A 13144-nucleotide genomic window follows, 5' to 3' on the forward strand; every position below is an offset into this window, starting at 1 on the left:
TTCTCTTGTGTCGGCTTCAGCTTTCTCTGCGTTCTTCGGTTTCTCCAGGGGGGCACCTCCTCCTTCTGCTGGCGTCTTGTCGGCTCTCCGGTACCGCTCTGCCGTAGTCTCCACTTCACTGCGGCTCCTGCTGCAGGCCTCCATGCGGCATACCTTCCACCTTTGAGCTTCTTGTGGCAGCACTGGTTGGAGATCTTCTGCTAACCGCTATACCTGGCTTCTTCCTAGCTTTCCGACCATCGTTGGGTATAGTGGTTCTCCATCTTCCTTGCAGTACCAGTATTTTAAATGCCTCTGCACTTATCGGATCCATCCAAACACTGAGAGCGCGCCACTACTTCTGAAGCTTCAGCGCTCTGTATTGATCTTGTGCTCTTCCTCATCCCAGTCCTTTTACAAAAAGTATAGGACAGATCCCTACTGTCAGTGCAAAGTGGATGGACTGCTTCTATATCAGAGTAGGTAATACAGGTTTGGGAATTCAAGGGGTTGGTGCTCTACCCTGAGTGGGAAGGGGGATACCATGTTCCTGCCAGTGAGTCTCCTTCCCTCCCATGAGGGTTGTCTCCTCCCATATTGCCCGCCCTCAGGCAGCCACCCCCAGGGTCGGGATCGATTAGAGTTTCCCCAGAGAGACATTGCTAGATTCATCACAGGACATGTTAGACAGGTTCTCTCAACCATGCTTCCCTCAACCCTTAAACACTCCCTTTTAACTTATCATCAGTTATTGCACAAGTGTAATAAAGATCAGCAAAGGTGAAATCAGAAAAGGAAGGAGCATGCCTGACAGAAAACAGTAGCAAAAGAAGGTAACCGCAATGGAGCTGACCCAAAGGCACAAGGATGCGACCAGTGGGGGAGGCATGGTAAGCGCCAATGACGCGTACCTGGACCTTGTGCCTTCACACTTACCCAACTTGATGCTTGCATCTGGTAACCATCTTCTAGCTCTAAGCCGATTAATTACCTAAATGCTGTGCTGTGCCAGCCGAGCCTGCTTGCCACCAAAGTCATGTCTCTGCTTCTCTACATTGAGGGTGCTGAGTTTTACAGCGCTGCCAACCCAACATCGGCTGCCATGCCCAGTGTCTTCGATCGGGAAACTGTCGCTACTGCTGATTTGTAACGCACTGTTGAAACCTGTTCTCGCCACTCCCTGATTCAACCATGGCTTTGTGTCAAAAGCCCTCATACTACCGATTCAATGCTGAAAAGCCTGCCGCTACTCTGCAGAGCCCCAAAGATAAGACAAGAACAGAATGTATTTGAAGAGGCCCTTTCGCCCTGGTATTCCTTAGAAGATGTTGATGACTGTAAACCCTCTTTCTTTACCTTTTCAAAAGACATGCACACTGCTCATTCTTGTAATCCTGCAGAGCAGTAGTCATTTCATCATAAATTAAATAAGAACAAAGTGAATCGGCTTCAAAATAAAGAGAACATCAAATATACTTGCTTGCCAGCAAAACTAATTGCATAGTCTATACAGAAAGACACTGCATGCTCAACCACGTGGGTTGTATCCTATGAGTCTGAGTCATACTATTGCCTAGTTCACCTATCATGTGTTCTATTTATCACACAATGCCTGCTATGCTTCAATTTACATTTAAAAGCGCACAGGCTGCGTTTTCATTCTAATTGCTCTTGAAGTGACCTGTCATGAATTCCTTATTTTGAGATAAAACTAGTTACGCAAAATGTGAAAATACATTAAAATAAATAGATACAGTGCAAATGAAAGGTATCAAGGCATCATTAATTAGTCACTGAGTAGTTGCAACAGTCATTTTTCAAAGCAGAATGGTCAAAATGCTTCAATCAGGAGACCACATATACTTACATGAAAAGACTATCCAGGCAAGTTAGTATCACATATGATCGGTAACACAGGCCACCTGCTAGTTTCACATTAGCTGCTAAATAGCCAGATTGTAAATCTCCAACTTTCTGCCTAACTTCTACGTCACTAAAGATGGTATGTTAAAATATTGTGACGAATCCCGAGATGCCGTCACAAGGCGTCTGCCTGATAGTCCTCTCGGAGGTGGTACTCAGCGGGAGGATCTCATGGGAAGAGACCTCCCCTCTGGGGACAAGGGAGAACAACTCAGGAGAATGCAGTATACCCACTCTCCACCCATCTCTATACACCTCATCACTGATTAAGCCCCACTCTCATCACAAACTCTTATATTGAGGTTAGGCCCATATACTTCTGTAACATATGTAAGATTGACATAACCAAATGTACTAGGACAAAGAAGTTCTTTGAGAACTCTGAGGGTTTGCCTGCCCCACGTACTGGGACAAGGTGGCCTTTAGGAGGAGGAAGGACTGACATGAAAACTGCAGCTAAAGATGTTGACATTGTGTCAGTGTGTAGCCTGTGCCACAAAAGGGAATTTGAAGGAGGACTACTTGTCTTCAGTCCACAACAAAACTGCAATTTTCAAGCCTCATCCAGAGAAGAACCAGGTGGAGTGGCGGATGCAGGCGAGCAGCTGTGGAAGTACACAGGAGGTCGAGGTAGAAGTGACCTCCCGGCCACAACCAGTGCGGTGGTGTGACTGTGACCAGGTGGACCGGACGGTCTTTTGGCAGCATTGAGACCGTTAAGCAGAGAAGTTGAGCGCAGACCCAAGCAGCTGACGGACCGCAGCAAAAGAACGCTGGTGCTGCCATCAAGACGCCCGATCCCAGGAAGAACTGGAGTGCTACCTGATCCCAGTGACCGGTACAGGGAAGTTCGGAAGGCCTGGTAGGGTCTTGCATCAGAGGAACTCTTCCTTATCCCAGTGACCTAACAAAAACCACTAACCACCAGAGTAGGGTGGGACCCGAATGTGAAGACAGAGAGTCATTGGAGAAGGGAGAACTATTGTTTATGCGAGAGGGGTCTAGGATCCATATCAGAATCAAGAATCAAGGCCTCTTCCTCATGACAGTACTTGGCGAGAGAGTAAGCTAAGTGGGCCCAACTGAAGAGTGACAGAAAACGGGATCTCAAGAATCGAGGTATCTTCCTCATGGTCATACTTGGCAGGAGAGTGAACCAGGTGGGTGGGCAAAACCGAAAAGAGAGAGAAACTGGGGTCTGGGACCCGAAATCGGAAATTAACATGTCATCTTCCTCGTTCCAATACTTGGTAGAGAGGGATACCAAGTGAAGCCATTCAAAGAAGAGAAGCCAGGGTCGTGGACCCTTCTAACATTTGAGAACTGCGAGTTTGAAGCTATGCAGTACATAGACCAGGTGAAGGGAGTCATTCCCCCTGGTGGTATTGAACTGTGCAACCAAGTGGAAAGAGACCTGGGGAAGGGAGTCATTCCCCCTGGTTATATCAAACTGAAGCCAAGATATCAGGAGAAGGGAGTCACTCTCCTGGTAACCAAGACCAGGGGAAAGGAGCCATTCCTCCTGGCTGTGTTGAACTGTTAAATCAAGACAATAGTAGAAGGGAGTCATTCTCCGGTAACCAAAGTTCAAATGATTTGCTGATACAGAGTGTTAAGAGATAGGCATTGTCTCTGCCTAGGAGAAATGTTTGAACTCTGCCTTTTGTGTTGACCTAGGGAAGGGAGCCATTCCCCTGAGAAGATGCAGAAACCTGGAATTGAACTTTTATCCCCAGTCCAGAAGAAGGGAGTCATTCCTCTAAACCAAGAAGGTTTACTTTATCTTTAGTTTAGGTTTAAGTATAAGGCACAGAAGCACGGGTTTTGACACAGGACGGTGGACTATAGATTTACACAGACCTTCTGAGAGAACCCTTAGTGTTTTATTTGAGGCAGGGAAACCCCTCTTTGAGATGGGGAAAGTTAGGTTTTCTCTTTATTTTCCTGAATAGATAGGTCTTTAGCAACGAACAATGCCACCAGTGTGTCAGTCTCCTCCTTCTGCACCCTTACAATAAGCACATGTGATATTTATGGAAAACCATTCAAGTATTTGCTATTTTTTCAGAGTGAACTGTTTTTAGACAATGTTTTCTTGATCTTTATTTCTTCACTTGTTCGGTGAACATGTATGTGTAAGCGACCAAAACAATTCACTTCTGAATGAGGAGACAGCCTTCTTCCACTATTCCACCTGAATTTATTTTCACATTACAGCTATAGCTAGACGGCATTGACAAATTAGAGGCAACTAAACCTCTGAACTGATAAGGCCAACCTATTTAGGAAGGCAATATCTGACCAGTAGTCTAATTAATTGGTATGCAAATGTATTCCTAACTGAACTGGATCCAAGATAAGAGATTGTTTTGTGCTTTTGTAACCATGTCTTGTACGCTCATGTAAGTGGTAGTGCTCCACTATCATGTGTGCACCCCCAAGGTTCAATAATCTCCTGAACACTTCAAAAACCAACTGGACAGCACTTTCTGATAATGGAGTTCTATCTCCAAAAAAGCTACGTTGATTTTCACTCAGTATATGTGGTCTCCGAATTTAAGCATTTTGTCATACTGCTTTGAAAAAGGCATATATTGCATCTACTCACTATAACTAATTAATGGTATTGACACCTTTCCTGTGCATTGTATCTATTTATTTTAATGTATTTTTGCATTTTCCATAACTAGTTTTTTTGCTAACAATGAAACAGTGTTGATAGTTCTTTTTGACTCTTTAAAATATATATATATATATATATATATATATATATATATATAATATTGAAAGCTTTCATGTGTTGCCCATGCTAGTCATTATTTGGTTAGAAAATGTATAAAAAGTCCTGTGGCATTAATAAATAGACAATGAATCTTTTTTCTTGCAGCCCCATCAACATGCTTTGGTGGTAGAAAAATATCTTTGAATACATTTACCACAACAAAGATTCTTCCAACACCTATTCCACATTCTGCTGATAGGCAAATGCAAGAGAAACCTGTCCTTAGTAAGTATACATGTTTTTTTTTAAAAATGTCAAAGTATGACTTGTAGCAGAAATTGCATTGTACTCCCTTTAGCAGAAATACAATTGGGTACAGTTGAATGTATTTAACATACTTATACTGTGTTGCTTGACTATCTAGGTATTTTGCTTGACTCTCTAGGTATTATATAAATATAATTGCTTAAATTCATAAAATCCTGTCCCGAAAAACTCTGATACCAATGAAGAAAATAAAATTCACTGGTTGCAATCACTTACGTAGAGTCATTTTACACATTCATAAACCATCCTCCGAACCCATGATCCGCCTCTCTTTTGCCCTCAGGCATTTAATTATTTTGTTATTAACATGGTTGACTTAATTTGTAATAAGTGAACTTCACTTGTTTTGCAATCTTTCTTTATTCAAGTATCATCACCAGAGAAATATGATACATTCAGTTCACTTTAGCGACAACATAAACACAATGGAAGGCAAACAATAGAGGAACCATCGCCTAACTGAATCCCAGTGTTACTCCAGTGACAACAAGTTTTAATATTCAAATTACGTCCCTCCACCCCAAACTCCCAACAACAATAAAAACAATATGGCATAGCCTGAGCCCATCAGACTTTGAACCTTTATGCGCCCCAGCTGTCCTCAAAATATTCCCTTCATAATTTCACAAATTGGATAAACTCTTGAGCAACCCAGGTCTACAAAACTGTTGCTCTTTTACTCTGACATGATCGTGAAAGGGAGACCACACTTTAAGAAACATCAAGTAGGTGCCACGTGTCAGTGCACATATCTTTTCCATTTCCAGAACCCCTGATATATTGACCCACCACAAAGCAACCACAGGACCCTCCTTTGTTTTCCACCCTGGGCCAACGTCATTCTGGCTGCAGTCAATAGGTGCATAATAAGGATTGCTCTGCCCCACTTGCTGCATATGTATCTTCCGCTGTTTTACCCAACAGAATCACCTTTGGGTCTTCCGGAAGCCATACTCTCATTATGTCCTTCATATGCCCCAACATTTCTTTCCAAAATAACTGCGCCTTCGGAGAGGAGCACCACATGTGACTAAGATTTCCCACTTCCCTGCATTGTCTCCAGCACAGGGGTGAGAATTGAGTGTTCATTTTGTGGACATGCTGTTGGATCATATACCACCTGTAACAAATGTTATAGGTAGATTCATGAATGGCCATACATCTTGATGCCCAGCACAGCCTTTTTCATATCTGGCTCCTTTCTTCCTCTTCGATTAATTTTCCCAATTCCATTTCCCACCTGTCCATATATGGAAGTGTATCTCCTAGACAGCCTTATCTATTGATCGATATAGCCTTGAGATACCCCCGGCCGCTACTCGCTCTCGTACTGTCATATCTAAGCCGAGTGGTAACCAAGTACCAATATGGAATTTTCCCTTGCAGTCTTCAAACCGCAGTGGGACCCTTTCTCGATAAAGGTCCTGCAGAGTGAGAGCCTTGCGTCCCCGTCCCCCCATAGTACCCATTTTTCCATCCCAGGGAAAAGTCATTATTATAGCACATCGGACTGTACAGCCCCAAGTCTAGACATATTTTTCCCACCGTAGAGCTTGATCCAAGTACACCAGGGTGCCTACTGCCCCTCCGGATTCCCCCCCCCCACACCACCTCAAGAACTGAACATTTTCCAGCCGGCTAGTCGTGACCCCCTCCTGTTCAAGCTTATACCAACCCTTCTCCCGATCCGCACCGGACCAATACAGTATCGAAGCCACTTGGGACGCCATTACTTATCGCTTACTCTCAGGCACTCCCAATCCCCCCAGCCATGGTAAATGAAAGAGAACTGACCTAGCGACCCTTGGGCGCTTCTTTTGCCAGATAATGGAGAGGATGTCGGATTGTAGAATCTTGGACATGTGGGCTGGAAACTCCACAGGGGGAAGAGCTCATGACACATAGGATCTGAGGCAGTAGCATCATTTTTATCGCAACTATCTGTGTAAAACATGAGTTCCTGCGAATCACATCGCTTCAGGACATTCTGGAGCTGCTTCCATAGCGGTGGAATGTTTGCTCCGTATAAGCCATCATAACCAGGAGTGAGCTACAAATCAGATCCAGTTCCATTGAAGACATCGCAGGGTACGAATTAGTACTAAGTAAACTCGCCATGAACAAGAAAACCATGATCAATATTATGGTTATCTACAGATCTCCTAGTCTCAACAGTCACCCAGAAACAGACATTACACTATCCATCATTAAACCCAACACAAAATGTATTATCCTTGGAGACCTTAACCTAGGCTTCATTGACGACGTAGACCCCAAATCTGCAGCACTTAATGACATGAATTTCATCCAACTGGTTAATGCCCCAACTCATATCAAAGGCAGAACCCTTGACTGGATTATCTCACTTAACACCAGGATCACCATAGACTCAATTACCCCCCCCCCCTCCCAGCTGGACAGATCACTTCTGCTTAGAATTCACCATTATGAGTGATGAGCCCTGCCCTCCCAAGACCAAAGTAATGGAAACCTATGATACTAGAAGCCCTTGCTGTAGAGAACTGTGTCCCTTCCCTCTACAAAACTCTAAAATCAAACCTAGTCATTAGCAATGATCCAAGTGTCATTGCCGAGTACTACCATAAATGCCTCACCCTTACTATTGACTAAGTAGCACCTATCACAACCAAAACGCGACGTTCCAACAAAATGACCCACATCGGGTTCAACGAAGAATTAGTCTCCCTAAGAAGGGCTAAACGTTTGAGCACACCTACTACAAACATCCCACCTCCGACTCCGCCAAAGCATTTAGGGACACCAACAAAACCTATAAAACAGCCATTATCTCCCATAAAGCTAACGTTTACAATTCACGTTTCAGTATCGCAGCATCAGATTCCAAGGAACTCTTCTCTATCCTAAGAGAATTAGAAAACCCCACACCCACTTTGACCTCCGCCAATACAAGTAAAGAATGGTGCACCACCATACACCGCTGCTACAAAATAAAATCACAACCAAAAGATTGCTACTAGCTGATAAAAAGGCTTCTACCCCCATTCCCCTCGTTATGAGCAATGATGACTCTAAATCCCTCTTCCACTTTAGTCCAGTCACTCAAGAATTAGTGCTTGATACCATCTCTAAGTTAAAAGCTTCCAATTGTAAAGGGGACAGCGTCCCAGCTAAACTAGTCAAAGCATGCGCTTCCACCCTTACCCCCACCATCACCAATTTTGTCAATTCCTCGTTTAACACTAACACAGTCCCAGCTAGCATCAAAGAAGCCTGGGTCACCCCACTTCTCAAATAACCTACACTGGACCCCACTATACCGTCCAATTACTACAGTCCCATTTTACTCAAACTCATAGATAAAATAGCATACACTCAAATTCAAACACATCTGGAACAGCACCAACTCCTCAGAACTAGACAATCAGGTTTTAGGCCCAATCATAGCACGGAAACAGCTCTTCTGGATGTAAAAATTTGAATGTACGCTATCAGAGACTCAGGAAAACTGTGCATACTACTACTGTTAGATCTCTCCGCTGCATTTGAACTCGTAGACCACGACAAACTATGCACGTCACTCGCCAAGGATTTCAACTTTCCGAATAATGCCGCCTTGTGGGTGAAATCTTTCGTAGCAGATCGTACTTCCAGAGTTGCCATAGGCAAAGAGGCGGCTGATCCTATGCCAGTACCCCTCGGAGTACCCCATGCCTCTCCCCATGCCTCTCTCCCATACGCTACAATGCCTGCACAAAAGCTCCTCTTCTCGGCCTTTTTGCAGATGACACCCAGATCCTCATACCCATCTCAGGGAACTACGATCAAGACACAGTGACCATTAATAAAATATATGCCATCATCCAAAATTGGATGCCATTGAATAGTCTCTGTCTTAATGATGAAAAGACAGAAGTCCTAGTCGTTGGATCCCCTTCTAAAATAGCTGCCCTCCACCCAGACTATCCCTCCATCAATATTGACGGTACCCTGATCCCAGTACTGAAGCAACTGAAAACATTAGGCGGATACCTAGATGCCAATCTCACCATGTGCAAACACATTAATACACTAATCCTCATCCACGGCTTATACAGCCAAGCTTATCGCGGTAAGTCGACAATTTCTGACCCCCGCCAATTGCTTAACCTAGATTACTGCAATGTACTATTGCTAGGAACCTCCACATCCAACCTCACCAAATTGCAGCTCATGAGCAGCATTAAGGATAAAACAAGTATGATCACATCTCTAAGACTAGGAAGGATGCCCACTGGCTATCCATCAAAGGTAGACTTAACTTTAAAACACTCTGTATCACTCATACATGTCTTGCCAAAAAAGCTCCATCTATCTCAATAACACCATACAGAAAAAAGAATCCACCAGAACACTGAGATCTAATGACAACTGTCTCCGTGCTACAAAACTACCAAAGCGGGTAGTTTCATAGTGCTAAACCCTAAACACTGGAACACTCTCCCCCTCAAAAAGAGACTTATATCATTGGCTTTAAGAAGAAGCTAAAATCCTGGTTATTTAACCAATATTAGCATTGCGCTCTGCTAATCCATGTCAGCCCAAGATCACCAACTGAGCCTGTAAATAATGTCCATGTATGTGCTATATGATTTCCTGTTTGTTAACGACTGCTCACTGTATAAATGTAATTGTATGACTAATGCCAAAGCTGTCTGTAACCATGCCGTGATACCCCAGGGTCTGGGCGTGTAACAAATAAATAACATAAAAATAAAATAAATAAGGTCTTATATTCTTTCGTTAGGGTTATCCCCAGGTATTCGAACTCCCTCTGCTCCCAGACCAATGAATATCTGTACTGCAGGAGCATAATGTCTCCTAGGGTCCTTTATTATATGTAGGGCGTTTGACTTAGTATATTTAATAGTAAACCCTGAAACCCCTGCAAAGTCCTGCAACACTGACATCACTCTTGGCAGCGTTGTCCATGTATCCCTCATGAATAAGAGCATATCATCCGCGTATAGCGCGATCTTGTGCACGCCCTCCTTGCTGTCCTCTCCCAATATTCGTGGGTCCTGTCAAATTAGAGCTGCCAGAGGTTCCATAGCCATGGAAAAAATCAATGACGATCAAGGACACCACAATCTAGACTATTGAAAGCATGCCTCCCGTCAAAATCCACTATAGAAAAGTGCTGCCCAGACTTGGTCCCCAGCTCAATAACGTCAATTGCCCATCTTACATCGTCCTGTGTGTGTCTTTGCCACTTCCTCTGCCGTGATGGGTCCCTCCAAACACGACTTGTCCTCGTCAGACAGCTGAGGCAGCCGAAGCTTGCGCAGGAAGCCATCCTGCCTTGTCAGACTTGTATCCTCCATCGTCAAGAGGTCCGCATGGAATTGTTCCTTAATCGCCAACTTGTCCGCCTCTGTGCTTTTCAGCACACCGGCCCCATCCTGCAATTTCACAATATAATTCCGGGCCCTCTGTTTCCTAAGATTGGCCGCCAAGAAATGATTGTCCTTGTCCCCTTGTACATAATATGTCTGTTTTGTTTGAAGCAGCATTTGCGCAGAACGATCCGGCACCAGGGCTTCTAATTGTGCTCTAAATTTTCTGCAGGGACTGTAATGATTTAAGCAACTGCTGAGTTTTATGTAGTGCTTCGTCAACTTTCACCCACCTTTCTAAGGCCACCCACTGTAAATCTCTGTTTATCAGATAGGCTCCCATCTGTGTGATATATTCCCCCCCTAAATAATGCCTTACCTGCATCCCAGACCACTCGTCAATCCACAACCGTCTAGGTTTGGGCATTTCAACCTGAAGAATAACAGGGGTGTGATCCGTAAGATAATTGTCTCCAAATTCAATCGAGAGAATCTGTGGTATCAACGTCGCCAACAACAGAACCATATAATTTCTCAAAAAACCCATTATGTGCTGATGAGCATTGGGGCTAGTCCCTGTTGTTGTGATGAAAAAACCTCCAGGTTTGTATGAGCCCGAGATCCCTAATAAACTTCCACAGGGTTTGCCTGAGTATATTATTACTCATGGGAACCAGTGTTTTATCTAATGTGGGGCCCATAACAGTTGAAATTGCCTCTCACCACCACTTGTCCCTCGCACCAACATCTAACTTGCTGGAGCAACAATGCCAAAAAATGATCCTACCCCTCATTAGGAGCATAGACCATAGTAAACGTAAATATTTGCTCACCTATTATCCCTTTAAGCACCGGCAATCTCCTCTCAGGGTCTTTCTATATAAACCGCTTCTTAAAACACAAGCGTGGTGCCTATCAATATCACCACCCCTCTCTTCTTTGTCCCACTAGAAGCAAAACATTGGTGAGGAAATACCTTTTCTCATCCGCCCCTCATCATTCGGAATCAGGTGCATCTCTTGAATAAAAGCAACCAAGCGAGGCCCCCAACTCCGCCAAGCGTTTCAAAATGGATTGCTGCTTCACAGGCAAGTTCAAACCCTGAACATTAAGCGTCACCATCTATAGATCAGCGTTTCTCAAAGGGGCGTGTGTAACTCCCTTTGTCACTTTCTCATTATTCCCTCAATCCAGATGTCTAACGGGTACCCAGCCACGCCAACCAAACAGCAAACTGTCAAACTTCCCCTCCCCCGACAACAACCCCCTCACCACCCTTGCGGCAACACATATCATCGCTGTCCCAACCGGGACCTATAACGTGTCCCTGTGTGCATGGGGCCTAATTCGGTAGCCCTCTCCGCCCCCACAACCTCCAACTCGACCACCATCCACTCCTACGATAAACATATCTATGTAGGGAAACTGCAAGGACCCCTCCTCAAAAGCCCCCACATCCATCAAACTACTGCAGATACACTAGCTGGGTCCAACCTCCTTCAAGCCGAGGACCAGTTCTGTATCAAGTGGCATCTACCTTTCGGGGCCCATGGCCTCTCCCGTTCGCAGAACGGCGTGCCTGTCGCCATCCTTCCAATTTAGCTTAAGCAAGGCCAGTGATTCTCCAGTTCTCCATTCAGCAAAACATTCGCTCACTGCAAGGCTTCGTCCATTCCCCATTAAGTCTGCCATTTCGTCCTCCTTGGATATATGATAGGATTTGCCTTGATACCCAAATCGAAGTCCACACGGGAAAGTCCATCTGTAACGGATGTGTTTATCGGTCAACCAGCCTGTAATCAGATGCAATCGCTTCTGCTTCATCAGTGTCGCCTAAGCCATAACAGGAGAGTCTCAAAATGTAACATGTTCTTGCCTGCGTGCCCCCTTCATGATCCACCTCTTAGTTTGGAAGAGGTGTACCCTTGTCAGCATATCTAGAAGCAAGTTTTTCTTTTGCTGATAGGAGGTGTAGACACTATGTGTGCGGTTCAGTACGATGATATTGCCTGATGTGTCACTCAGCAGTTGTGGCAAAATAGGGCCTACACATATTCTTCCAGATCTGCATCCGATATGGCCAAGGGTATCCACCGAAGTCTGATATTATTCCTCCTAGACCTGTTTTTCGGAATCTTCATGCTTATTGGAGACCCATTCTATTTTATTTGCTGTTCGAGTGCTGTTATTTTACGGGCCAGCTCATTCTGTTCAGCCAGGACGGTTTCAATGGATTGCCTTTCTCGCACAGATTCCTCATCTGATAGATATCCTCATTCAGCTCTGCTGCTTTCGACAGGGGGCATAGTGGACCTTTTCTTGGTCGTCGATCCGTCTTGCGCGGTGTTCGATTGTCGGCTGTTACGTGACCTCAGGCATCGTATAGTTCCTTTTTTTTCTGCGCTGCTTTAGTAACACGATGATCGAGACTTCAACTCTACATGACGTATTTTGGCCAGAATACAGTTTTTTCATTGACCGCAAGATTTCCGTCGCCTGGGTTTTGGGTTTCAAGCAGTGTTCCGACTGCCACTCCAAAATGTCGGTTACTCACCCACATGAGATAGGCCTGTGGTGCCTTGGCATGGGTGACGATATGGAGGGGTGTCTGTTGTGCATTAAAATGCACCTGAAATCGGTGCGCCAACGGGCTGCCAAACACGCGTTAGGCCGAGCGCCATCGCGGTCGACATTCTGGTCCTCGGAGGCCTAGGCTGAAAGGCCTACCTCCGAAAAAAGTAAGGAGAAACATGGGCGAAAATAGAGCGGTCCCATTCTAGGAGCCACTCTTCCTCTTTGTCATCTTGAAAGAAAAGGAGGCACCACCGTTGAGACTCTG

At 44.7% G+C, this 13144-nt stretch overlaps 1 protein-coding gene across 1 annotated transcript in view; it reads left to right on the top strand.

Moving 5' to 3' along the window:
- The window catches only part of PPIP5K2 (diphosphoinositol pentakisphosphate kinase 2), a 2362281-nt gene that overhangs the window by 2278281 nt on the left and 70856 nt on the right, over window positions 1-13144 (top strand). The window contains exon 33 of the mRNA XM_069625464.1: window positions 4790-4909. Coding sequence (XP_069481565.1) covers window positions 4790-4909 — 120 coding nt within the window. The remainder of the gene's footprint in view (window positions 1-4789; window positions 4910-13144) is intronic.

This window comes from Ambystoma mexicanum, chromosome 6p (genome assembly GCF_040938575.1).
Source record: "Ambystoma mexicanum isolate Mex_15411 chromosome 6p, UKY_AmexF1_1, whole genome shotgun sequence".
In the NCBI taxonomy this organism is placed as follows: domain Eukaryota; kingdom Metazoa; phylum Chordata; class Amphibia; order Caudata; family Ambystomatidae; genus Ambystoma; species Ambystoma mexicanum.